The 27,968-nt window shown below is 47.6% G+C and overlaps 1 protein-coding gene across 1 annotated transcript; it reads right to left on the reverse strand.

Annotated features, from left to right (window-relative positions):
- Window positions 1-947: 947 nt before the first annotated feature.
- On the reverse strand, window positions 948-22,351 carry LOC128933087 (alpha-2-macroglobulin-like protein 1). Its single transcript, XM_054269959.1, has 35 exons — window positions 22,301-22,351; window positions 21,149-21,311; window positions 20,741-20,793; window positions 19,854-19,871; window positions 19,167-19,326; window positions 18,487-18,571; window positions 17,593-17,707; window positions 17,146-17,260; window positions 16,631-16,740; window positions 16,228-16,395; window positions 15,684-15,914; window positions 15,228-15,291; window positions 14,345-14,490; window positions 13,218-13,367; window positions 12,738-12,854; window positions 12,060-12,207; window positions 11,517-11,628; window positions 10,084-10,309; window positions 9,469-9,595; window positions 9,061-9,182; window positions 8,519-8,573; window positions 7,717-7,800; window positions 7,148-7,324; window positions 6,905-6,986; window positions 6,398-6,554; window positions 6,126-6,200; window positions 4,643-4,805; window positions 3,787-4,004; window positions 3,389-3,604; window positions 2,807-2,931; window positions 2,355-2,445; window positions 1,844-1,912; window positions 1,521-1,623; window positions 1,392-1,433; window positions 948-1,024 (listed from the first exon to the last, which is right to left on the reverse strand). Exons 1-34 carry the CDS (start codon window positions 22,349-22,351, stop codon window positions 1,393-1,395), a joined length of 4,137 nt encoding a protein of 1,378 aa, XP_054125934.1. The 3' UTR covers window positions 948-1,024; window position 1,392.
- Window positions 22,352-27,968: the final 5,617 nt, after the last annotated feature.

Raw genomic sequence — 27,968 nt, forward strand, 5'->3', positions numbered from 1 at the left:
CAAATCCTGACCCTCAACCCTCACCTGTCTTCCAGGCCTTCCACTCTTAAGCCTGCCTTTGCACTTAACCATCACACTCTTACAGCCAGCTCTAGGGAAGGTCTGTGGAGATTCACCTGTTTATACAGAGAATTGTCACTTTCAACCTCAAAGATCTGTGATCACCAGCACTTAAATAGTGAGGTTTGATTTTAAAAAGCGGGGATAGATGTTGAATTTTCATTTACTCTTTGCCTGTTGAATTGCCTGTCCAGCTCCTTGTAATGGGGCAAAGACCCTGCTCACTTTCCTCCCTCATTAGCAGGGGGTTCAGCCCCAGGGCACCACTCCTTCCTGACAATTCATGTTTGACTTGTCCTGTGCAGGATCCAGCTCCACAGGAGGTGCAGAAACTAAAATCACTCCCTCTCTGCTTTCTATTTTTTTCATACACAGAAGGGTAGGTTTACATCCACATAAAGTGCACCAGCAGCCTAGACTTTATGGCTCAGCTACATATGTGTGCAGGAGATGATGCCCAGTGTGATCAGTCTCCATGCAAGACTAGGAGTCCTCACCCCATACTGATAACTGCATAACACTGCTGGAGGAGAATCCAGTGCTGGAGGAAATTAATGCCAGTGACACAGCTGAGATACAGAGTTTGCTCATTCTTCCCAGGTAAAGGCTGTCACGAAGTCCAAACACACACCACAGTAGCCAGATTTGTGATTTGTATTTTATTTTCATTCTTTTTGCAAGCAAGAAGATCCCTGGATTAAAACAATCAGAATTAATCAGACACCCCAAAAAATGCACCAGGTAATGCCTGTCAGGATGAGCAGCATAGCTTAGGCTGGAGTTAGTCCTGAAATCCAGCCTGAGATGTGTCCCAGCACCAAAATCCCAAGCCTGAGATGTGACTTTCCAGGTGTCTCATTATACCAGGAGCAATAATGCAGCAGCCCCACTCTCCTAAGTCATCTTGCACGAGTGGGATCCCTGGGAGCTGAAGCAGTGGACAGTAAGGAAGCAGTCCAAGTCCCTGGAGAAATGAGAGCAGAAGAGAGAGTAACCCAGAGAGCAAATAATATGACCCAGATTATTGACTTTGGGATGTAATAGCTAGGGAGCACAGACTCTCACTAAGGACTCTAAAGGAAAGGAGTTTTCTGTTTGATCCACTATCTTTGTGTCACTTCAGCCCCTCCCCAGTAAGACAAACTCTCCACACCCAAATATAATAAGCTGAAACTAGTACCATAAATTCTGCTTAGGGAGTTTCAGATACAGTCCTGGATGAAGGGAACATGCTGAACCAGAGATACACAGGGCTCCAGCCGGACACAGAGAAGTGGATGGGGTGCACAGGAAGGTCTGCACAGGGGACTGAGGAGGGGATTTGCACCTACCTCAGATGCAGAAGACATTGTAGTCAGCCAGGGCCTGCTCCTCTGCAACCGAAGAGACCTAAGTTATCCTTGCACAGAGCCAGGTGCAGACACCCAGGCAGCCCTGGCACCCCATGGTTGCACACTGACCTGGGCTGTAGTAGTCATAGACCCTGACATGGCCTGGCTTCAGGTTGATCACCTCAATCTCCTGCTCCAAATGCAGGATATATGTGTCAGAGATATGGCTCAGCTGGGGAAGAAAATAAATTACAGTTCACTTATGAGCTGTTCTTTTTATTCCTCACCTGAATTTGATCCTCCTAACTGACAATAACAACTCTGTAGACTCAAACATTGGACTTCAAGATGAATCTTGAGTATACTGATCTGCTAGTCCCAGTCCTGGATTCTCCCAAAAATTCTGGCATTGCCCTCCACTCCTTCAGGTTCTCTAGCAGCACAGACATTACCTTGTCCAAGTAGATGGCAACACCTCCTTGTGTTTTCTCAGTTCTTCTCACTGAGTGTCCATGCTGCAGCTAGGACAGGAGAGAGCAGAAAGCAATTAAGTTTAATCTTTTGAAAGCAAAGTGTGAGACATCCCAACAAGGTTTATCTGAGTTGGCAGATTCTCATTCACTCATTTCCAAATGTATTTTGGACTCTTATCTCTTCAGGCTGATCTCCCTGCAGGGCCACTCAGCTCCTGCAAACCCCAAGTACAAGAGCCTAGGGCACTTAGCTGACAGGGGAATGCTGAGCTGATTGGGTCAGAAGTATCACCATCCTCAAGACTCACAGAAACAGGCAACAGTATGTGTTCAAGTTCATTGTGTGGCAGAGAGGAAGGGATGGTGAGATTGCTCACGGAAGAGACAGGCAACACCTTCCAATACAACCTTCCCATAGAGCCTTCCCCTCTCCTTGGGCACAGATGGTCCCACTGACACCACTTCCCCACCCTGATTCCACACATCTTACAGACATCCCAGATCCTGGGGCCAGGGCAAATCCAGTCGGTAGGGACACCTCCAGAATCACCATGTTTGAAGTGGATTTCTTCCCATTGTACCTTGGGGAGAAGATGAAAAAGAGTGTCTCTGGGGGAGAACATTAAAAAGAGAATCTCTCCCAGCTTTCCCTTCCCTTTACCAGCAGACCCTGTGTGCAGTGCCCTGAGCCAGGCAGCCCAGCCAGGGCTGGGGACAGGCAGTCACTGCTCCCTCTCACAGGGTGCAGAGGATGGGGCTGCACTGCTCTGAGCATCCCCAGTCTGAGCTGATACTGCACACATCTCTAAGCAAGAGGCAAGGCTCTGCATCCTCCCTCCTGCTGAAACTGCCTGGTGCCTCCACTGCAGCCAAGAAGCATCCCTCAGCTCTCCAGCCATGCCCAGCTTTCCTTCCCAAGTGGGATGAGATGTTGAGAGTCACCTGACATTGACATGGACAGTAACAGAGCGTGTATTGTCCTTGGTGCAATTGACAGGCTCGGTTTTCACTTGCAAGGCAAAGGATGTGGAGTCTTGTGGGGAGGGTGTGTTGTACCTCAGCACCAGCTGCAGGGAGAGACAAAAAGACAAACTAAAACATTGATAATTATCTTTATGTCATCTATGACACCTTTTTTTAACACTGGCTACTCAACTCCTCAAGATTCAACCCCAGACAGTAAATGGATAAATGATATGCAGTAAGCACACTTGTCCCAGTACCCAAAATAAAGGTCACTCAGATTGGAAACCTTCCATGGGCTCCTTCTCAAACTTTAAGTTGAGACTGTGCAAGTCAGACACACAGCAGTGGGATCACTATAAAGCATTTTCATCTTCCAGTACTCATGAGAGCCATGGAAGCATCATGGTCCTCATATTTGGGCAGGTTTTGTTTCCTTCCACACACAGGTTTATTGCATTGGCACCAGGCTGGGGTTAAGGCACAGTCAGTGCACATTTCCTTCCACAGAGGTGCAGCAGGATTTTGGTTTTGACAAGATGAGGGGATGAGGGAACCTACCCGAGTAAAGACACAGCAGCTGCCGTGGGCCTGCACCAAGAACTTGCCCGGGACCTCTGTCAGTGCCGCCTCCTGCACCAGCAGCCGGTTCTGGTAGGAGACTTGGAACTTCTTCCCAAAGCCTCCACGGGACCTCACCCTCACCTCTGCATCCCCCTGTGTGCTGTGTGTCAGTGCTGCATACTTGGCCAGTGCCTGCAAGGCCACCACTGTGTCCTGAAAAGGAAAACACAATTACATTTGTGTCTCTGACATCCAGAGACACTTGAAACCAGCGTCCTGAGGACCTCCACATACAAGGGCTCCTTTGCCCAAAGCATTTACACTTCCATACATTGTGTACATATCTTGCAGAAGTTCTTTCTCAAGAAACATCCCCTTTCCTGGCCATCAGTTACCTGTGTTGAGGCAAAGCCTCCATAGGCATTCTGCTGCCTGGTGAGCCAGGCCACAATGCCAGAGGCCATGGTGAGGTCGGACTCTGTGACATTTGGCTTGGAGAGCAGGGCCAGGAGGACGTAGGCTGTCAACTCCACATCCACAGGCACTGGCTGTGACCAAGGGCTGGTATCGGTTCTGGGCTTGGATGAGGCCTGACTCCAGTGGATCTGCCCATCTGGGAAAGGAAGGTAGCAGAGGGACTCCTAAGGGATATGAGGGAACAACTCTTGTGGCCTAGCCTCCTAGACACAGTGGCTTGTGTCTGCAGAGACCACTGGGTAAACACCTTTAGACTGGGTCATCATATCACCAGGGCAGCTGAAAATCAATGTGTTTTGCAATACCAAAAACTCCATATCCCACACCAAGGTGGCATGCAAAAACTAATATGGCAATAATCTGCATATGCATTACCTCCCAGTTGTCCAAATTCTGTATTGCCTTGTTTGCTAGGTCCACTAACAACCTGGTACTGGCCAGCTGTCCACTGGCCAGCCCTGAGGGTCAGGGACTAACAAGACATGGGGCACCTTGCTCTCCTCTCTGGCATTTTGCAGTCCTGCACAAGAATGCCCAAGTCTCCCAAACCCCAACCTCCACTTTAGAAAAGGGCAAGAGATCTGAAGGAAATCAGCACCCACACCACAGTGTTGGCAGCACATGCCATGAGCTCATTCAGTGTATGTCTAAAAGCTCTCCTTGGTGAAGGGCCTGGAGGGTGAGGCCGTGCTCCCCCCATCTGCACCTTACCAAGGGCTCAGAAATGTCACCTGTCCCTTCTCTGGCGTTCCCCTGGCTCCGAGACCCCCATACCTGCTCTGATTGCCTTTTGGTCAAGCACGTTGAGGAGCTCTTGTGTGCGCTGGGAGTCCTTAGCCAGGGCAAAGGTGTAGGCCAGCAGGGCCTGGGTGTAAGGGCTGGCAGCCTTGGGCAGGGCAGGAGTGATGCAGCCCAGAGCCCTGCGCACCACCGAGCTCTGCAGGGGAGAGGGACACGCTGCTGGTCACACACAAACCCCTGGGACACAAGCAGGAGCATGCACACGTTCCTGTGCCAGCACAGAAAGCACCCCATTCATTCACTGCGGTGACTCTGTGCCTGGGCCTGCACTCTCTCCATCAGCAGCAGCAGCGTCTTCAGCCCTTAGTGGAAGGTGCTCGACAGACCTCCCCCCTGAGCTGGTTTGGGCTTCAGCAGTGCTCTCTCAATGAAATGAGCACCTTTTTTGAGGGAGTAACACCACCATGTCTTACTTTCCCAGGCCAAACACAACAACAGCAAAACCACAGAACTGGTTGGAAGGCTAGGGTTAAGTTTATAGATAGTTGGGTGGTTGGGGTAAATGTATAGGGTAGCAGTCCTAGAAGGTTAATGAGTAGGAGGAAGATTATGAGGGATGTTAAAATTAGGGCTCATTTGTGTCCTTTTTTGTCCAGGGGTATTATTAGTTGTTTTGTGACTAGGTTGATAAACCACAGCTAGGTTGATAAACCATCCCCATATGCCAATGAGTACACACAGCCTGCTGAGCAGGGTGACTGTGTTTAATTCACCTTCACAGTGAATAATTGTACTGATGGTGAAAAAGGGGTGACCTGAATGATATCTATTGCCAGAAAGAAGAATAATTTCCATCTGTCTTCCCTTTTTTTGCCTAAGCCCACTGCTTTCTGTTCCACTAAAAAGCATTGCTTTTTCATTTACTTTTCTGACTTCTAGAGAGCTTCATTTCTCAATTGTGTTTCTCCATCAAGTTAATTGGTTTTTTATTTGCCTGTGCCACAGCCTAGTGACTAGCTACAATCCTTAGCACTTGTAAGAGCTCCCTCTTATTGTCATTACTTAACCATGCAGTTACAGCTGCCCTACAGCACTCCCTTCCCAGACTTCTGCTTTATTTGTGAAGCTAAACCCTATTAGGAATTACATTATGTCTATTTACTTGACTGTGGGAGCAGCTCCACCCACCTCATGATCAGCCTTCAGCTGGGTAGGAACAGCAAGGGCATGGAAGGAGTGGTGGGAATTAGTAACTCATTCCTGGGAAATGGCCAACACGGTATCTAGCCATGAAGTCCAGTGGTTCCCAGTAGTTTAACCTCACGTTCTCCCTGCCAAGGATGTCATCCTCAAAGGGAGAGTTTTTCCTGAGAAGCTGTAAAATCCTCCTCACCCACTCAATTACTTTGCCCACAAGTCCCTCCAAGGTGCTCTGATGCCTGCCCCAATGTTACCACTAAGCTCTTTAAGATTCAGATGTTAAGACAAGAGCATGGCAAAGAATCCCAGGATTTACCTCTGGTGTTGCTCCTGCCTCCAAGTATGCAGCAGTGATGTAGGCAGCCAAGGGGACTTCCCCATCTACACCTCCCTAAAAAAAGCATAGACATCCAAAAAGCTGGGAAAATTAACAGGCAAATACTGAAGATTTTAAGGAGAAGTCTCATCTGTCCCTAGCTTGCTCCCTCTCAAGAAAGCACTACAACACAGGCAAGTGAATTTAAACAATTACCAGCACACATGGCAAGAACTGCTTGGTGCTGTCCTTCAAGGTACACTGGCTCCTACCTTCATGAATGTGTGGAAAAGTTGTCCCACATTTTTGAAGCAACCACTGGGAAGCTGGTGGAATTCCAGCCAGCTGAGAGCAGCCTGGATAATCCGGTTGTCCAGGTAAATGTATGGCTTGGCTTGGACAAAGCATTTAACCACAAATGCAGTCAGCCTGATTGAGGAGAACAGAAAAAAAAGGCATGAAAGAAGGAAGAGAGAATCAGAGAAAGGTGGAGTGCATGAAAGAGCAGGAAGAATGAATGGAAAGAAAGAATCTAAGCAGAAGTTGGGGGGGAAAGTGGGAGTTTGAAATTGGTGGATCTCTCTTCACCTATTGTGCGATTTCTAATGTGCTGGTTCAAGATCAGTTCATCCCCAGGACTGGGGTGCCCTAGTCTACAAAGCTTCTAGAACACTTTGGATCCAATAGGACAGCAAGGATTTCATGCTGGAAGCGAGAAGCTGCCCACCTCCTGGCTGTCAGAGAGCAGGTAGACAGCAGGGAGAGAGCCCAGGGCTTACCAAGTATTACCATACTCATCCTTGGTACCAAATTCACTGTAGGAGCCATCAGGGTGCTGATACTGCAGCTGTATCTGGTACCCTGGGAAGCAGGATGGGACATGAGTGCTCACAGTGGTATTTGCAATGAAGTCACTGTGCAGGAATGGGGTGGTTGAGTGCTCCAGGTGGAAGGGGAGTGGGAACCTGGGACTGTTGGACACAGGGGAAAGCAGAGGGGCAGGGTGGCTCTGTTGCACTCACCATTGCGCAGGAATCCTGCTGCCCTGGCCTTGATCTCAGGGCTCAGCTGCCTCGTCTTCTCCAGGTACTGCAGCACATAGACAACGGGGGCAAACAGCACCATGTTCTGCTCCCCACAGCCGTGGGGCAGCTGCACCAGGTGGTCCAGGTTCTGCAGTGCCAACCCCATGAGGTCCCCTGAGACAAAACATAAGCGCCCTGACCACCTCCTAGGCAGTAAGATTCACCTCTTCCCACCTGTGACCATTCCCAGCAGTGCACCAAGAAAGGCAGGCCCAGCACAGCAGTGTGGGGACACCTCTGTCCAGCCACCTTATCAATTCCACTGTGCCCCTCATATGAGCTGTACACATTCCCACCCTGGCAGGGAAGCTCATCAACACAACACTCTCTCCCTTGCTGCATGTTTTAGGTTGTCAGTGATCAGAAAACACAGCCACACATGTGAGAACATGGCAGTGGAGCCCTGGAAACCTCAGAAGTGGGGTGTGGGGAAATTTGGGCTTTCCTTGGGCTAAAGGAAAGAGATATGGGATTTGCAAGGGTACCACCATAGCTTAACTCCTTACCAGTGACTGAGACGGTGGCTCTGACTGAACCTTCAACCACATTTAGAGGCAGCACCAGGGACACAGACTCCTCTGCTGGATTCCCTGACACCAGTCCAGTAAGTTGTGGGGAGAGCAAAAAGAAACAGATTCTGATGAAAAAAAGCCTTCAAAACCCCAGAAACTGTTCAAGGCTGTCTTGTGATAATTTCCCATTTTTCTGTCACAGAGGCTGTAAATCACTTCCAAAATATATGTCACATTCCACCCTTAATTTCCTCCATCCACCTCATGGTAACTGTGCTGTCCTAACACCCCTCTTTATAAAGAGGTTGAGAGGATTTTCTCCTGAAAATCCTCAGGGGTCAAAGTCACCTATTTTTCTCTACAGAAGTTACTCCATCTCATTTAAGATTTCAGCTGCAGGTTTGTCTCCTCAATGCTCCTCATGCTCTCAAAATCAGCTGATGGCCCCATCATACACCATAAAATTCAAGACAGGAACAGCAATCCTAAGCCATGACCTCCAGCCTCGCCATGTTCAGTCGTGTGGTTTTATTTCCACAGGTGAAAAAGGCCTCAAGCTGTCACAATAGTGCCAGGGATGTTGATGGTTAAAGAGCAGACCTCCCCACGTCCCTGCCTAGGAGAAAGCCCTAGCTGGCACCACAATTAGAGTACGCTTCTGGAACTTCATCATGCGGACAGAGGAAATTGTTCAACAAGTTTCCGCCTGTTGAACTATTCTGGGTTGAATACCCAGAAGGTGGTTGGACAGAAAGAGGGGGATGAAGAGGGTGAAAGAAGAAAGCAATCCATCTACCTTTTTCGGGACACAGGATGGAGCTGTGAGCCTTTTCTACCAGCACTCCCTCTGGCTGTTGGAGCACATAAAAGTAGCATTTTAATGAGCACCCAGGAGAGAAACGGGATTACAAGTGGATTAGAAGAAGGTATGTTCAGAATTCTGGTTCAGGGTGGACAGTCAGCTGGAGTACCATCATTATCACACAAAAATACAAACTACTTTCAACCATTTTCACTTCAGATCAGAAACCAGCTTGCATTTTCACAATATCCTAAATTCTGAATATCTGTGAAAATGTTGCCATAAGATTCAGCAGAGAACTCAGGAGGCAAGGACATAAAAGAGTGTTTAAAGTTTCCCATGGTATGAAGTGGAGGACATCCCTTTACCTTCTACATCCATCAGCCCTCACAGCTGAGCCCAGCCCAGGCCCTGAGATGATAATTGCACATTTTGAATAGCATTTTGAATAGTAACTCCCAAAATTAACATGCGCAAAGTCTGGGAATTGCACAAAGCCTACTTTGAGGCTTAGGTAACAGAGCAGCTTGACTGACCCGGACTTGAATGAGCTTGGTGATCGTGTCTTTCTGTCCTTGCTTTGGGACAAATGGTATCTCCTCACCACAGAGCTCTTTGGAGGCCACAGCCTCTGTGCTGAGGGTGATGTTCACAAGCCCTGAAAATAACACACATTTAGGTGCATAAGACACTTTCTGAGGAAAGACTTCCTGTTAATACAATAGACATCACCTGCTGACAACAAAAAAATTGATCAGAGTCCTATATGTTTTTGTACCTCCTAACACAGCCTTGTGAGTAACCACGACCATAGCATAAGTGCAAATAAGTACTCTGGGTAGCAGAGCAAACAGCTCCTCACTCTATGTCAGCTCTTACAAAACACCCCCACCTTGGTCCCATCCCTTCCCAATTCCATTACCCCACCTCCCTGTGCTTCTCACCCAGCTGCTCAGCTGTGACACTCCACTGAAAGGTCTTGGCTTCCCCGGCGCACAAACAGCTGCTGTAGGCACAGCCTTTGCATGGCTTCAGCTGGAAGCGTGCAGACTCCTCCAGGGTCACTTGGATCTGAAGGGGCAGAAGGGATGGCAGGTGGCAATAAATAAACATCAACAACACAAAAAGGAAGCCTACAGAGGGTAGAAGCAGGGCACAGCCTGAGAGGAATACACACAGATTGTTTGACTAGCCAGGGATCAGGTTGGAAAAGCTAAATTCCTGGCAACCTGGCCAGGGTTATCAAGGGCAATGTCTGTGTTTGTGCTGGGGATTGCCCCAGCCCACAGGACCTTGCACTTGGCCTTGCTGAACTTCATGGGCTTGCACAGACACAACTCTCAAGCATGTCAAGGATGCTTCCTTATTTCTCTTTTTAAAAGTGAGAGTAATGTTTTGCCTTTTCCAGTCAGGGAACATCACTGAATTGCCATGATTTCTCAAAGGGGATATGGAACTGGATGATCTTTGAAGTCCCTTCCCCTGTGAGTCTATGATCACAGGCCACAGGTGTCAGCCATGTCCTGATTTCCTTGCAGAGGCTATCAGGGCTCACCTACCCTCATGCATTGCTGCAGGTTGTTGGAGACTGTGGCCTTCAAGTTGAAGGTCTCACCCTGGACCACAGAAGATGGCAGTGGCAGCTCCACAAGAAAGGGCTTGGAAACAATCAGCCAGGAGGCTGGAGCAAGCCCAAAGCCATTCCATCCTGTGCAGAACATTCCTGCTTTCCATTCTGTGATGGCGTCAGGCACAGTGACAGTGATGCTCTTGTTCCCACTGGGGCTGGGGAGAAGTGGACAACAAAAGAAACATTTAATTGAATGATGCCATGCCAGGTGACCTGCTCTGTGCTCTTCTCTGCAGAGCACCCCATCCCCTCAGTCCAACCCTTACTGAACTTGCAGCCCTTGCAGGGCTACAAGTCCTTGTAGAAGTGGGGACCCCACCTCAGGTGCTTATATTGACAGAGCACTGTAACACATAGGTTACATGGCTGCAAGATGCCATCAATCACAGACAGCACTTGCTCTTTGCACATCTAAAAATGACTTACAGATGTCAGCAGTCTTATTTTTCTGGCCTAGAAGTGGAGAACCAGAAACCAACAGAGCAGCAGTAGGGCTTAGCAGATAAGGTTGATCCAGCCATTCTCTGTCCTGTGAGACACTGACAGCTTAAAGCCCAGTATGAGGGCAGGGCAGAGACTTGTCCTGTGCACACATCCCAGCTTTTGAGAGGACCAGACTGTTCTGCAGCTGCCACCACAGCCAACACAAAAAGCAGATACAGCTAAAGGTACTGGTATTATTCAGCTTATTTCACTGTGCATGTACAGGAAGGCAACACACACAACACAGAAACTTTTGGTGGCTTGGATCAGGTTGGTGAACAAGACACAGAGGAAATATCTGCTGCTAGGGGTGAAGAGGTAGATGTATCTGTAAGGACAGTGGAGGTGGGAGAGGGCAGATGTTGATAAGAAATATACTCGGGATTTCAGTCTTCAGAGGCCACACAAGAAAATCTTCAAGTCTCAGATGAAAAATCTCCAAAAGCTCTCTCAGCAGACCCTGTGTATACACTGAGCCTTTCTCACAGGACACAATTTTCAGTCCTGTGAAAGACTTCTATGGACATCAGCTCCCCCGGGATTCCAGGATACATCTGTGAGCACATTTTGGGAAATGCAAGCCCACAGGACTACCAAAGGCAGAGTATAGGCAGTAAACTAAGCTGGTTTGCTGCACCTCATGCTTTTCTATCTTTCTATCCAGCCACCTCTCATGGATGACCAGCACTCCTAGTAGAGGAAAATGCATTTAATGAATACACGGACTCCAGCAATGAGCAGCCTACAGGTATGAGCCCCATGGTGTATGTCCTTAAGTGTCTTGCACAGCTGCCTCTGATCTAAACTCAGCTGCATCTGCTGCCTCTCCCAGCCACACAAAATGACCCAGGCTAAACCCCCACTGCTCAGTTTACTCACCCCACAGAATACAAATCCCACAGCCAGGTTTGGTGGAAATGCTTGTGTGCTTTCTCCTCAGCTGCAGAAAAAGGTGGAAACATAGTGGGCTGGTAGGTTGATGTCAGATGCTCTGTTGGAAAGAACAAAGACCTATAGTCACCATAGGGTCCTCAGGTCCTGGTTAAGAGCAGAGGAGTCCAGCACACCTCAGGCTGCAGCAATTGCAGTCAGCTCTTGGGAAGCATGGCAACAGAACAGAATGTGCTGGCCCAAATTTTAAAATCCCTTGCCTCATTTCAAATGTCAGAGGTGCTTTAGGGCTTATTTGCACATGGAGGCACCATAGGACAGGCAACATTTCCCTCATTCCAGAGATAAAACCTGGGATCAGACATCCCACTAACAGTCCTCACATTAGCACAACAGGTTTAGGGACAGGAAACCCTCTTCCTCCTCCATTTGCACTTACAACAAGTGCTGCCTCTTGGCTCAAGTCCAGGACTGCTTTCACATGAAAGACTAGGCCTCCCATGTAAGAAGAAAAAGCTGTCAAATGCTTACTGTTATACAGTTTATGGGGCTGGGCAAATGTCAACATGGGCCTGGAAATAGATATTCCTCTTCCCCGCAGCATAGTTGTCAATGGAGTGGTTGGGCATACTCTGGGTTTCTTGATATTGGTGTTGGACATAATTTTCAACCCCATTTCCTGTAGGAAAAAATTAATCTTTAGAAGATTGTCCTCTCTTCTCTGCCCTCTGCCCTTGTGCCTTCCTGTCCCCTCACACAGTGGGGCTTGGCTGTCCTCTGTATTCTCTTGCTTCATTCTAAGAAGGAATAATTCAGATCCCCCGCAATGGGCAAACAAGCTCTTCTAAGGAAATTCATCTGGCCTGAGTCAGCCAAATTTATTCCTTTCAAACATATGGTCATTTGGGTACCATGCCTTCTCTGCCTGCAGGGTGCAATTGCTCATGCTATGAAGATTAAACAAATTGTGTGAAATCCAATTAAAGTTATGAATAATCCTTGGCATCCTGAGTCACACAACCCAAGTGTGGCAACCACGCAATGATTTTTCCTTATGCATTTCAAATCACCTATTCAAATAACAAGGCCTTAAACTGCACCTGTTCACTGTCCTATCTGCAGCACCATCCCTTGGATATTGGTAAAGTCAGGGCCCCCATTTCCCTCAGTTCATGAATTATCTCAACCCACCAAATCAACCATTTTTACCCTGAATGCTGTAAACACATCAGGCTCATTGGAATTTGGGAGCCCACATGAACGATCATCTTCAGACACTTGGCGAGGATACCTGGCAGTATAAACAGATGGGAACAGCCCATAGATCTGAGAAAGCAAGGGGAAAAAAATCAGTGCAAATTAAACCTGGCATTCCCTTCTTCTCCCGCATCCAAGGCCTGTTTGAGTTGCTTCTGGCTACTGTACATGAACATGTGCCAGAAAGCCCAGGATCGCTGTCACTCTTCCTGGGCTCTCCTCTGAGAGTGCCAGCACAGAAGCTGTTTTACCACCGAGTGATGCTCAACATCTTCCTTAATCCCTAATCCCTACCCATCCACACTGGGAGCACTGCTGATCCCTCCAGGCCGGGCTTTCAGTTTCCTGGAGGTAAATTCTGTACAGGTGCAGTGGCCTCCCTCCCACATGGCATCAGGAGGGAAGGGAAAACGTCAGGGCAGGCTCCCTCACCGAGTGGCTGCTCAGTTCTTTTCCTGGCTTCATCCAAAAGGCGCTTGGATCCACAGCCCAGACTGCACACGTGGAGCCAGGAGCTGCCTGCAGGCGGAGGCCAACCTGTGAGCCAGGAAGAGTCTCTGGCACGGAGAAGCTCAGCTCCACCTGGACGGGAAGAATGCAGGCAATGCGTGAGTGACATTTCTAAGGGTGGCCACCCACCACTTCCCAAGCAGGGAAGGGACCTACATGAAGAGAGTTTCCAAGGACCTGCCTTGGATAGACAGCCAAGGAACCTCCCAGGGACCCCCAGGAGGTATTTTAGAAAGACAACAGTGAGGTTCTAACAGGAAAGATGCCAGAGGGGGAGCCATCAGCATGCACATGGAGGTATTCCCGTGTCAGAGCACAGCTCTCTCTTCTTTACCCAGCAAACCAGCCAGCCATGGTCACACACCTCACAGCTGTCTTATGAAGCCCCTTCTTCTGGGGCCCCAGATAAAAAATAAGCCTAGTCCTTATATCCAGGCTCTTTGTAGGATTGGCCTCAGTTTCCTGAAACTCTTCCTGCTCTTGAATGAATCTGACTTTCTATGGCAGACAAGCAGCTGTGGAGCTGTGGAGCTATGCAGCAGGGGTAAATGCCCTCTCAGAAATTCACCTTTGGAGTGCAAGACACAGCCAAGAAAGCAGATTGCCAAGGATGTCACAATGACCAGATGCACTCAGCCCTTTCTGGATGGCCAGTGAAATCCACTTCTTCCATCATCCACTTTCAGACGCCATCCCAATACTACATATGAGCAATTCTAATTGCTGCAGCAGCAGAGCAGCCCTGAGCTCTCCTGAGATCCACACAAATGATCTGTGCTGGGCTGGATTATCTATGATCCTGCCAGGCTGCAGTTGCCCATGGAGACAGACAGCAACTCTCTGCCTTTCCCAAACACTGCAGCAGCCCCTACAATGCTGAGCACACACTTTCTCCAAACATCACAGCACACCTCACCAGTCACAAACTGCAGTTCCTGTGACAGCATCACACACAGTGTCAGCCACACACAGCAACACAGCTCTCCTTTCATGGCAGCAGACACATCCCTGCTCACACATTTAGTCACAGCCTCAGACACAAACCCTACCTTGTTTCTGAAACACGTGGAGACACTGAAGATGGCAGAATCAGCAATGATTTTTCCATTAGGGAAGATGACATAAACAACAAGTCTTGGAGCTGGGGCATAGGTCAAGCTGAATGTAAGAGGGATGGAGAAGGAGCCTTCCAGCACTAGATGGAGAAGAGAGAAGATTGATAATGAAAATTGAGTCTGATCATCTTTGCCATTCTGCATGTGTTTAAACCCTTTCTTCCTTTACTGAAGTCTTTCAAGACCAAAGAGATTTCTGGAGACTGCTGAAACAATCAGCACATCTCTCGATCTGGTATTCAAGACCAGCAAAAGACTTTTCTGTTTATTGCCTTGGGGACACAAAACAGTACTTTAGAGTTCAAGCTTGGCTCCACAAAGAGTGAGATTCTCAGATATCTTTCAAAGCCTCCTCTCACCCAACATCTCCCATCCCATCAGCAACAAAGAGATGACCTTATCCCAGAATACTTATAATTCAGGAATCAAAAAACAAGAGCTGGAGAAACAGGCAACAGTGGGTCAACAGCCATCAAAATTTTAAAATGTGGCATCCTAATCATCCAGATTATTTGGAGACACTGTTGCCATGGAGAGTAAGATGCAGTTTCGTGCTGCTTGCAGGAGCAGCAGCAAAAGGAGACTTGAAGACAACAGAGACTGAGCCTATGGGCTGGGAAATGCTGAATATTCTCTTGGTACAAAGCAGGATGGCAAAGGGAACATGAAATCTGGAAAGGCACAGGGCTCTGACAGAGCACACAAGTGGTGAGCCACCCCTGCATTGCAGGGAGACTTACACCACTTGTCCAGATAAGAGGGGAGGCCACAGACCCCTGAGTGCTTGCTATGTCATGACACTGGGGAGTGCACTTACTTCTTGGCAGCCCAACCCAAACAGTCTGCTGACCTGCATGGACTATGCCTCTTTTCCCTGTGACCTAGAGAAGAACACAGAAAGGGATGGTCACATAGTCACATAGCCTTTGAGATCACTAAGAAATCCTGAAATTACATTGGGATATTAAATGGGGGCTGGGGGAGGAATTTTAGCTTCATTTGCTCTCAGCTGGTAAGTAGAGCTCAGAGATGAAGTGGGGCAGGACAGGTAAGGCCAACACCTGCCCTGCACCTGTGCAGAGCCTAAAAGAAAGGTTCTGCCTTTGTTGCTATTTGTTTCTGCAGTACCAGAATCAGAACCAGTTCCATGATGACTAGAGGAACTCCCTGTCCTGGCCTGAGCCAAGACTATAAAATATCAGGCTTGAACCTCTAAGAGATGCTGATCTTGGGCCTTCAGCTGTCACCCACTAGTGCTTCCCCAGAAACTCACAAAGTAGGAGAAAATGACACGCTTGGGCCCATGTTCCAGGTCTTCCTCATAAATTTTGAAGTCCACCTGGATAGACTGTGTTTTATCACAGGGCATTGTCTCTGGCACACGGATGATAGAGAGGAAGCTCCTGCTGGTGCTGTAGAATGGATGGATGAAATAAGAGGCTCGTTGGTAACTCAGGTCAGCTGTCCCAGGCTCTCTGTCTGAATCTTGATGCAGGACACTTGCCTGGTGAGACAAAAACCCAAACCAGTTAGTTTCTCTAGTTAAACAATTCGGCTGCAAATCACCTTTGTTAGACAATCTGAGCAATGCCAATGACAGGTCTCTCTGTGGAGAGGTCATGATGAAAGCAACCAGGACCGGGAGAATAAGCTCTCAGAGGGACAACAAAGATCTCAGCCAAGATCTAGAGCATGCTGAGGTGTTTCAGGTTTGAGTTACTCTCCCTTGGGAAGGAGCAAGGAAGATGTTTGTGGGACAGTAAACAGCTCTGACATGCGCACGTAGCCCTGCCACAAGACCACCCTTCCTCACTTACCTCCAGGGAGGCCAAGGTCCTGTTCCAGGCAGAGGTATCCAGGCTAAATGAAGCTGTTCCAGAGTCCCCTGTGATGTACTTCTGCCTAAATTGCTGCTCAGCACAGTTTACTACAAGGAGAACTTCTTTGTTCTTCAGTGCTTTGCCTTGGTAATCCATTACTTTAATCTGAGAATAACATGGGGAGCAAAAGAAGTGCAGAAGAATCTGATTAGCAGACAGAATCTCTGGTTTCCCCAAGTCAGAAGCAGTGTTGCCAAAGACAGCAAGATCACTCTTTCAGTCGCTAATAATTTCATCAACACTGCCACTGTTCCTGTCTTATTACCACTTGCACTACCATGTTTATTCACAGAAATATTGCTCACGCTTTCCCCTTCAAAGAACTGAAACTTGGAATTACCTTTCCTCTGTACACCTGTCCAGGGTGGTAGTAAGAATTCACATCATAAAACAAGGCCATCCCGCCAATCCTGGAGATGAGTAATTTGTGGGAGGCATTGACCTGTATCTCTGAATGAAAGCAGCAAGACAGAAACATGAGAGAGGGAACAAGAAAGCCAAGCACTCCTCAGCAATTTCCCTGCAGAGTGACCCACTGGTAATAGGGATGGACATGTTCAGCTGCACACACATTTCACATCCCGCTGGTGATCTGCCCAAGATTCTGGGGATCTGGTCTTTCTCCCATTTAATTCCTAGCTTTTAGAGAGCCTCAGCACCTGACACCACACTCAGAGTGAGTGTGTCACGCCATCAAGAGCGGCTATCTCTGTCTCTATCGGTGAGGTTACATAGCAGGCCCCAATGGGCTCAGAAGGCTCAGATCCCTTGCTAGCCTGAAAGTCTCCAGTGCTTTTGGTCAGATTAGCACATTTTCACCTGCCTCCTCCCAAGCAGCAGAAATCCCAGAGTTACCTGTGGCATCCTCCACCAGCGAGGCCTCTGCAGCTATGCTGTCCCGATAGTAGCGGAAGTCTCGGCTGAAGGGGGACAGGCTCACGTTTGTGGAGAAGCAGCCTGCCTCATCTGTCTGAAGGTACAGGGAGGAGAAACAAGCTCCGAGAGAGGCACTTGCATTAGAAGTTATGGAAGAGGCAGAGGAGCAGTGGCATGGAACCCCTGCTCTCAGGGTGCTTTTCCTTTTGGCATTGCAGCCCAGGATGTGGAGCAAGCACACAACGAGCCCAGTCACAATCATCAGGCACAGCTGCTGAGAGGCAGCACCAGTAGCAGTGGACAAGCAGCCAAAACAAAGCATTAACATTGCTGCTACTTCAGCTAAAAGACTCAGCAGCCTTGTGTTATCCTGAGGCTGAGCACAAATGCCCCTGAACACAGCTCAGCTCTTCCTAAGCATCTCACCTGGTTGCTGAATTTGTAACACAGATCAGGTTTGGAAGCACTGGGCAGGAACGGGGCTATCTTCTGACACAGGCTCACATGAACCATCCCCTGGACGCTTTTCCCACGAGTGTATCTGTTTGGGGGAGCAGGGAGAGGTAGAGACAGTCACACACAGTGGGAGAACACACAGCTTGCTTTGCACAGCCCCAGAGACCTCTCACTGCTGGATACTCACACTCTAGCATAAGAGGGGCAGCCACACAGCACGCCCAGGACAGGTCTGTGCAGTGGTAGGAGATCAAGGACTTTATGATATAATTAGCACCAAACTAAATTATTTTGGGTAACTAGAGTGTTGTAACTATATATCAGCATCACCTGCAATAACCCCAGGATGTGCTGAAGCTATTCATCATCTTATGGCCAGAAACATGGGCGATTAAGAAAGTGTCTTCTATTAAAAAATTACCTTTACATGGGGCTAAATGTAGCATTGTCCTTGGATTATACCTGGGGCAATTCCTTTTTTCCTCCCTCTAGTTTCCACTTGAGCATAATCTGGAAAAGCTTCCCATCATTTCCCATGAGTTTATTCTTCAGGGAGATGAACTCCACATGTCTGTCATGTCCTGTCCCACAAACAGTTGCTTATCAAAGGGCAGGCTGTTCCCCCAGGTTTTGTGTGTGGAGATTTGTGGAGTGTTTTTAGAAAAGAGGCATTAGAGTATCAGAATGATAGTTACAGGAATGTTTTGTGTTGCCTCAGGGTGCAAACAGCTGCCATGGAAGGTTCTGGCTTCCTGTGACTGAAGTGTAGTAAACTTGCCCTTTAGCTCCTCATGGTTTCCCATCCAGCTTGTGCACATCAGGCCAGAAATGAGCACAGGGCCATCCCTCCAGTCAGATCCTCACCTGCCACATACCCGGAGCGGGAAGGTTGTCTCTAGTGCATAAATCTGATTTGGGGCCTCAAAGATCACTTCAAATTTTGGCAGCACTGGAAGGGAAAAACAGAGAACTGTAGGAAACATGGGCCAGTGACAGCCTTCACAAAGAATTAACATAAAGGCAGACAATGGCGCAATAAGGGACAGGAAATGGAGAAGGAAGGTGGTGAGAAGGAGAAAGGAAAGATTTTCCATGTATCTTTAACAGATTTGTGTGTAGGCCCTGGATGATTTGCTCCTTCCCAAACTAAAACCAAACACGCCCATGACCCTGGTATTTCTGACAGATATTTTCAATGAGAGAAGGCTAGCCTCCCAATATAGCTGATTAGGGAATGAAAGTGAAGTGAAAGGCCACTGGACTTCATATGCTCTGGAAATGTCCATCCTAAATTGCTTTGTTTTATCTGACTCCAAGATCCATAGGAATCAGCTCTGCCAAAGGTCTGGGGCCATGCACAACACTCCTCCCACACACTAAGCCAAGGTCCCAACGCAATCTCCTCCCCTGAGCCTCAGCTCAGACTCTTTTCTATGACTACCACTTTTGCTCCTGGGATGGTTTGGAGGAATAAACACCCTGCTTCCTGGGCCAGGAGTGCAGGGTGCTGTCAGGAGCTCAGACAAAGCCCCGTGTGCTCGTACCGCGCTCCTTGACGGAGAAGCTGCCGTAGGCGCTGGCGCTGGTGACGTTGATGACGTATGTTCCCAGCTGGGGCTCCTCACTCAGCTGGAAAGACAGGTCTGCAATGCCATCCTGAGGGACCACCTTCTGCCACTGCTCTATCTGGTTGTTCTTAGGGTCCTGCACCCACAAGAAAGAGGGAGTTGTTCCAGCATCTCATTGATCCCCATCCCATAGAAACTGATCTTCAGGATTTCAGTGTTGTGGACTACCAGGTTCTATAGCTAAGGAAATGAGGTTTGGTATAGACTGATCTGGAAAATTTGAAGACATCATAATGGTCAGATTCTGCTCCCAGCATCTGAGCCTCCTTCTGCACTTGTTAAAACTCTGATTTTAAGCAAAGATTCTTCGCAGTTCTAACTTTCTTTCATAAGCTTCTAAGTTTTCTATTTATTCTCTTGCAAGTCTAGAACGACAGATTTCTCCTGAAGTGCCTGGGAGCATAACCTCAAAGAGGGGCATAAAAAAGAAGCTGAAAGGAGGATGTTAGTTTAAAAGTTTAACATACAACAACAACAAAAAAACAAAGAAGATCTACTATTCCACTCAGAGGTCTGTAAAATCTTCCAGAAACTGAATGTGTACAGCACAGTAAAACTACTGCCATCACCATTACTCTAACATGAGATTTCAGCATCACTTACCAGGAGAAACAGGGAAATCTGGGGAGGAAAAAATGCGAAAACATTAGAAGAGAGAAACATATGCCAGCACCACACACAAGGTACTTCAGACTCAGGACCCTCTCTGAAGGATGTGCAAAGTGATTTGGAAACACAAGAGTATTGGCAACAATACAAAGTAAAACAAATGCCACAAAAAAAGGAGAAATACCAGGTGAGTTCATTACAGTAAGGTGTGAAGAAAGGGAAAGGAAAAACTAATCTGGAGGTCACACAGTACTTACTAATGACTTCCTGACAGAAAAACTCAGAAGTCACTACCCAAACAAACCTAATTTTGGTTCAGGTGTGGTCTTAAGAGGATTACAGAGGTATAGGATCACATAATTTGGAATGACTCTCTGGAGGCCACCTAATCCAACATCCTGCTGAAACATGTCTTCCTGAGCAGATTGCTCATAGCCTTCTCCAGCTGAGTTCTGAGCATCTCCAATGATGAAAATTCATTTTCTGGACATATTTCCACATTGTTGCAATCAAAAAGTTTGTCCTAAAAATGTCTAAGCAGCACTTCCCACATTCCATCTTGTAGGGTGCAGGTTAAAAGCGCCCTTCCCCACAAGAAGGAAAATCTGATTTACAATCTGCTCACTCCCCCTGTGACACCATCACATCAGGAATCAATGTCCCATTCTTGCAGCTGCCTGACCATTCTACCAAGATGGGCAAGAGACATGCACACCTCTGCCATCTCCCTGGCAGCTCCTGTTGCCCTCTGCATTCTCATAAAGCCTGCCAGGGGTGAATGTGGAAAAGCTGGAGCTTTGGCAGCTGAGCAGGGTGGAAGGGAGGTAGGATGCATGCATGGTACAAGGCAGCCTCTCCTGCAGCCCCCAGGACGCGCTTACCGAATCGTTGAGTGCACGGAATTCCTCATCCAGGGTCACAATGCGAAATTTCACTGAAGAAGGAAATCAGGGAATATGTTATCAGATCTCAGTTTTTCCCTACAGATCCCTGCTCCCTGTGCTTCCCCAGCTCCTGTCTCCATTCTAGACACACTTGTGGTAACGTCTGACACGAACATTCCCACATGGAAGGTTCCATGGACATGGTTATCATTATCTACTGCCTCCTGCAACTCCACAGCCATCACAAACCAGACATTACAAACACTGAAAACACCATTCAGCAAGAGATGTGGTCCCAAAGCCTTCTGCTAGGGAAGTTCATGCATTGCAGGGCATCACAGTCTTTCCACATGGTGCAACCAGCAAAGAGCCTGGGACCCTCAGCTGCTCCCATTTGCATCTCACCTGTCTCCCCTGGTTCATAGATGGGCTTGTCTGTTTGGATGATGGTGCCATTCCTGGACTTGCAGATCAGGACCTTTTTCTGCTCCTCAACATTGACCCCATCTCCTGTGATGGTCAGTTTTACAGTGGCAACCTCCTCTGTGCCATCAGCTGGAGGGGCAACCTGCACAGACAGAGAGAGGAGAGCACACAGGCCCCAGGTGATCTTCTGACAGTAAAGAGGAACAACTCACTGGTTCCCTCCCACTGTGCCAGGAGGGAGCAATCAGCAACAACCTCTGAAACCAGATCACATCCAGATCTCACACAGTCCTGCATGAACAGCAGGAGGCCCTGCATGCCATGGAATCTCTCCTTTTTCCCACTGGTGACAAGCAAGCACCTGACAGTTTTCGGTCTTTTGACTTCCTCAGGAAGATGGGCAGATGACAGAAAGGTGAGAGATGGTAGCAGATAATCAAAAGAGAGAGATCAAGCAGTTGCACAGCCTCAAATGCTAGGCTTTCAGAGCTACCCAGCACTTACAAGCAAGAAATCCAAAGTAGAAAACACAACCAGAAAGACTCTGGATGCCAAGGACCCCAGCAGCCTCAGCACAGAATATACAGTATAATAGAAGGGATATTGCTTAGACATGTCTGCTTTATCCCAGACCTTTGCTAAGTTCTCATCAACAATAAATAACCTCTAAGATACTGTTTAGAAAAACAAGAATATTAATTTCCATCCAACTAGTCTTCAGTAGCTCCCAAGAGCTGAGTTGCTGCCTGACTTCAGGTGCTACAGAAACTGCAGTATGTCCTGCAAGACACCATTTCCCCAAGCTTTAGCTGTGAACCTGCACAAGTCCTTCAGAACGGGCTAAAGCTGCTTCATCTGGTCTGTAATGGAGGAGAGGGACACAGGTGGTATCCAGAACTCTGGCAGATTTTAACGAATGTAAACTTCATTTCAAAATTCGATTCAGAAAGGAAATTCAGTGCTAACCAACAGGCTGTGTTGAGCTGTGCATCCCTGGACACCACCCATTCCCTTCCTGAAAGGCTCACACTAGGACAAAGTAGACCCCAGCCATGTCACCCCTGGTTGGGAGTAACACAAGCAATTTCCAGAAAGGAAAATCAGTGATGGCATTTGCCTAGGGTGGCTCACCCAGAACTTAGTGCACAGGAAAGTCTTCTTCTTCTGGATGGTTTCTTGCATTAAGAGCTCCCGTCCTGCAGAGCGCTCCAAGGCCAGATTCACCTGAATTTTTGCCTCATGGCAGGTGATGTGGAGGCAGGCAACCTGGGTGGATGGGTACCGGAGAGCTGCAGGGATCACCACCAGGTAATGTCTGTGGTGGGACAGACAGCAGAGGTGGTATCAGTCTGAGGTCTCAAGAGGTGTAAGAAAGCTGCTCTGCTGTGGCCCACTACTGCAGAATCCTGCAGCAATGTGCCATGGCTTCCCTCAACATTCAAAAGCAACAGTGAGCCCAGCAAAGCAGTTGTTTCACTGAAACTTGAGAAATAGTTTCTGTTTGATTAGCTTAAGTATAGCCCTTTAATCTTTTTCAAACCCCTTATTCCAGTAATCTCCTGAACTCTCCAAAAACATCCCATGCTGTCTTCAGAAGAGGTGGGTTCATAACCTTGCAGTCTAGACATCAGTTATTTGATCTGCATTGCAATTGCAGAGCAAACATCTCTGGGCCTAAGGACTGACCTGAAAGACCCCCAAAAAGCTTGTATTGACCTGCAGGAGTCAAACTAAGGCATGGGAGGCAAGGTGTATGCCTCAGCTACTCCTTGGGGTGACTGATAGAGCAGGAAGCATGAGAGCTGATGGCATGGGATGTGGTGCATCCAGCTAGACTGATGAAAGAGACTGAAAGAGGAGTTCAGCATCACTCACAGTTGGTGAGAAGCAGCTGCAGCATGGAGCAGAAGGCTCAGGAGGATGGCTATCCTCATCCTGGGGGCTCTTGCTGCCCAGTCTCAAGTGGCTCTCTTCATCTGAAATCTCTGAGGCTGTTTATAGGGGGGGCAATTTTTTTTCTAGCACAGCCTAAATGAAGAGGTGGGATGTGGGGAGGAGCCAGCCTCTCCCCACCTCTCCCTGTCTCCTGAGATTCCACACAGCAGCTGCAAGGATGAGTGCTCTGTGCCAAGTGTCCCTTAGCCAATAGCAGCCACCCTGGCTGCCAGCCACCAGTTCAGAACATGCCCTCCTGCAAGGCTGCCGTGGAGACACCTGACCAAATGGACTTCTCAGGCAAAAAAACAGCGAGAACTTTGCTGACCAGTGACCCAGGCCAGGTCCTGATCACTTGTCACTTGCATCCCTTTGTTTCAGCTGGAGATGGATTGCTGCTGTGCAGCCTGCAGCAAGAGCTGCCCCCTGCACATGCAGTGTCCTCACTGGGGACAGAGCTCAGGAGCCCTGGACCAGATTAGGGGTGTGGATCTCCTCAGCCTTTTGGCTTGAGAATGGATCACATCCTTCCATGTGCATAAGGAAGCAGCACTGCCACCAGCCACCAACCACTAATGAGCTAATGAGCTAATGACTTTTCCTTCCCTGCACACCACGAGGAAAATGGAAACAAATCCCGGCCCACAGAGGTCTCCACCAGTGCCCTGCAACACCCATTAGTCATGGCATCATCTGCAAGGGGGGTGGCTCAGGAACAGCTTCCAGTTCTTCATTATCCTGGGTCTGAAAGGTCTGGCATCCAGGGATACAGCCTTTTGGTTCTGCTTTTGAACCTGCCGGTCGGGTTAAAACTCACAAATTAAATATGTGGGACATCTTGTAAGCACTGATGGCAGCCTGTACAGTGGGTAGTCATTTGTCCTGGTTAACCAGTTTTGCTCCAGAAAAGCAGAGTCACCACATAAAATGCCTGCTGTGAGCAGTCCACAAACTACATCAGAGTCTTATGTGAGACAGCCTGAGCTGAGATGTACAAGGGACTATCCTAATAATACAGACAGCCTGGAAATATTTCCCAGTGCTGTTTAACAGTGCCAATGCAGCCTAAGCTTTCCATACCTGTGTCCCAACACGATGTTATTCAAGCAATCAGTTGCGATCTCTTCACTTGGCAAAAACAGCAGGATGCACAGAAGTGTTCAGCTAACTCGGGAGCCCTGCTCCCAAGGCTCTCCACAGTCTCTTCCCAGATGGAGTTGAAAAGAGTGGCATGCATCATGAGGGCTGCACATTATGTACAGGATGTTAGTGCCAGCTAATACTGCCTTTGTCTCAAGTGAACATCTCACCTTTCACTTGATTGAGATAACTGGCCAGAGGCTGATAGAAGTCAACTCTGAGTTGGTCTAAATCACTGTTAGGCTCCTTGGCAAGGGAGACTGGACACTTTTTATTTTGAAGAACACATTCTCCCCATTCTTGTCTCTTTGTGTCCTTCTCAAAGAAAGAGGTCACATTACTGAGGGTGTCAGTCACAGAATGGGTCAGGTTGGAAGGCACCACAGTGGGTCACCAGGTTCAACCCCTCTGCTGAAGCTGATTCCTCCCAGAGCACACTGCACAAGATGTCATCTAGTCAGTTTTCAAAGATCTCCAGTGAGGGAGACTCCACAACCTCTCTGGGCAATCTGTTCCAGTGCTCAGTCACCTGCACAGTAAGAAGTTCTTCCTCATATTTGTGTGAAATTTCCCATGCATCAGTTTCTGCCCATTGCCTCTTTTCCTATTGCTTAGCACTTCTGAAAACAGTCTGCCAGGCAAACTTACAAATTTTTTGTCTGAAACCAAATTTTCCCACAAAAAGCATGAGCCAGATCGATCACAAATCACAGCCAGAGTGGTCCAGATGCTGTCAGATTTCTGGCAGGAGCTGCATCCACTGGGGCCAGCACTGAGGAGATCTCTCTGACCCTGTCCCACCATGCCCTCCTACCGTGTTTGCCCAGGTGTGCTCTCTATTCCTTGTTTAGCTTTGGCAAACCTGGCTTTTGGTCACATGAACATACATTTGAAGGATCTGCATCAAAGGCAGTGACTGACAGCTGCACAGGTGTCACAAACCCAGACAAAGTCTCTGCAACAGAGAAAGCAAAGCAAGGTTGTGCGGCCTTTCTAGATCTTCATTTTCTTTCTCTAAATGGGCTCCAAGAAGGCCTTTGTGACAGAAGTGTTGAGCCAAGATTCCCATGGGGAGTAAGGGATCTATTCCTCCTGAAAATACACTTCAGCGGGAGCAGAGAACATAGTCCATTCTGGCAATGCAAAACCACATATAAACTCTTCTCTACAGTTAAAACTTGAATCAAAAACTGAAAAGGAAGGGAAGTCTCAGGAAAGGTCATACATATGATAAATTGATAACATTGTCCATGGTTCAGAATGAGGAAAAGGACCTTGGAAATCACTCCTGTGTTCTAATATCTTTGAAGAAAATAAAAAGGCAGTGGTCTCAATGAACTGCATGAGGAGAGTACTGAAGAAGTACCCATATCTGCAAAGCACTTTGATAGGAGACTGTGCAGAGGGGAGGAAGTCCTCACTTTCTTTGAAGAAGCACATCTGTTGGAGAGCCTGTAGAGCAGAGTAATTCATCAAAGCAACTGAATCACTCTACATCCTCCTCTAGACACTTATCATCGATGTCATACAGGCCTTGGGCCTCCTCTGCTGTTGCCTTCTTTCCAATCACAAATTTCATGCTCCTCATGACTGACATTTCCAACTCGCCTCTTACACACACACATGCTCACTCCATCAGTGCTGTGTAGCAAAGACAATGAGATTTGTTATCCTTGTGTTCTGATAGTGAAGTAAACTTTTGCATTAGGGATATTTCATAGTTCATGTAAGGTTCATAAAAATCTGCCAGGCTTTAGTGCTTCTGCAACCTGACTAGCATCCATGACATAATGGAATCCCTCTAAAGAATCTCTCCACAATGGCAAAGTAGACTGCTGCACCCTCTTTCTGCTGCCTTGGCAGCAGATTTGTCCATTGCACCAAAACCAAGCAAGGAGCTGAGAACACACCTGGACAAACACAGCAGAAGGAGCAGGAGCTGACTGGGTCAGAAAGCTTGAAGGCAACACAGTGTAAACTGTTCTATGCCTTTCTCAATGCTTGGCCTCTATACTAAGATCATTCAAAGAGCTGCAAATATTTTTTTTCTTTCTTTTTTTTTTTTTTTTCCCCCCAGCTTTTAGACTGTAGGCTTTAATTTCTTTAGTTGGAATTCAATTTGGACAATTTCAAATTGTGCCCAAGGGATTTTGGAAACTGTCATGAGATGTGCTCAAACCACAGGCAAGGCATGGATCTCTCTCCAAAGAGCACATGTGAACCCTGAGACCTGCAACTTTGCATACTTCTCACAAAAAGGAGCAGTAACTAGAGCACCAGCTAACACTCAGAAAATCCACACATGCCACTGAAAGAGTCTGTTCCCTTCTGAACCTCCTTGGCCCAACACCAAACCCCTGGCTCTTGCTTCACCTCTCTCACTCACCCCACCAAAGGGAGGAAATCTCAGCAGCACTCTGGGCATGGTGACTTCTCTTAACCACAACATCCTGACTTGTTAATTCAAATCTGGCCATCAAGAAGATATGCACTTATAGAAATTGAAAATTGTTTACAAATTGATAAATTGGCTCAGCCAAGCCCACAACAATTTCCAGATCATAACACAGTGGCTTAGGAATCATCTCTAGTCTCAACAAAGAATCAAAACCCAAAATGGACCCTAGTGGTAAAGTTTGGGGTCCTACATAAAGCAAGTTCCACCTTGAAAAACTGTGGTGAGGATTTAACTACTTGTAATGAATTTGTGGGAAGATTTGTCAGGTCTTAGGCTAGATTCTTAATTTTGACCAGGCCACTTACTTTCTCAGTTAACTGGCAACTTTGATTACATCCAATGAACTCCTCAGTGGAAAAACCTAACAAAACTCATCTTCTATGGGGATAGTTCTAGCAAACTGACCTGAGACATTGCAGAGAAGAAACCAGACCCCAGGATAAAGGCCTGCAGGACTAAAAGAACAAAAAATCATGCAATTTTACAGGCTCAGGTTCAGACCTCAGAACCAGTTTTCCATGTTCACCTGCATTATTCACTACCCTGCTGTAGTGACACCCCACCTGGAGTGCTCCATCCAGTCCTGGGGACACTGGTACAAGAATGACATTCACCTCCTGGTGCAGGTCCAGAGGAGGCCACCAAGCTGATCAGAGGGCTGGAGCTCCTCTCCTCTGGGGACAGGCTGAGAGAGCTGGGGTTATTCAGCCTGGAGAAGGGAAGGCTCCAGAGAGACCTTAGAGCAGCCTCCCAGCACCTAACTGGAGCTTATAACGAAAGGTGGAGAGTGACTTTTTAGCAGGGCCTGGAGTGACAGCACAGGGGGCAAGATTTTAAACTGAAAGAAGGCAGATTTAGTTTGGACATAAGGAATAAATTATTTGCCATGAGGCAGTTGAGACACCGTTTTGTTTTAGAATAGAATCAAGTAATTACAGTAAAAAAGTTAATGAAGCTCTACACGTTTCCTACAATGTCTTAAAGGCAGACTATTGAGTAAGCAAAAGTCAGTGGTGAATGCCCAGAAAACACTTCACAAAAGTGTTCAGCCAGTTTTTAACAAGAGAGGTCTGTTCATGCCTCCACAGAATATTTCCTTTTTTTTCCCTGTTTATTCACCTGGTTCAAAGTACTGACTAGCTTATTCAAACTGAAAAAGCCTTTGGGGACTGCAAAAGCATGGAAATTTCTTTTGCCCTCCATATCTGCAAATAGGAACTAGTTGTGAGGAGCTCAGCTCTATGATTTCTGAAACACTGAGGAACA

Source organism: Melozone crissalis, unplaced genomic scaffold (assembly GCF_028551555.1).
Source record: "Melozone crissalis strain CALT ecotype California unplaced genomic scaffold, PUWL_Pcris_2 ptg000008l_1, whole genome shotgun sequence".
Classification (NCBI taxonomy): Eukaryota; Metazoa; Chordata; class Aves; order Passeriformes; family Passerellidae; genus Melozone; species Melozone crissalis.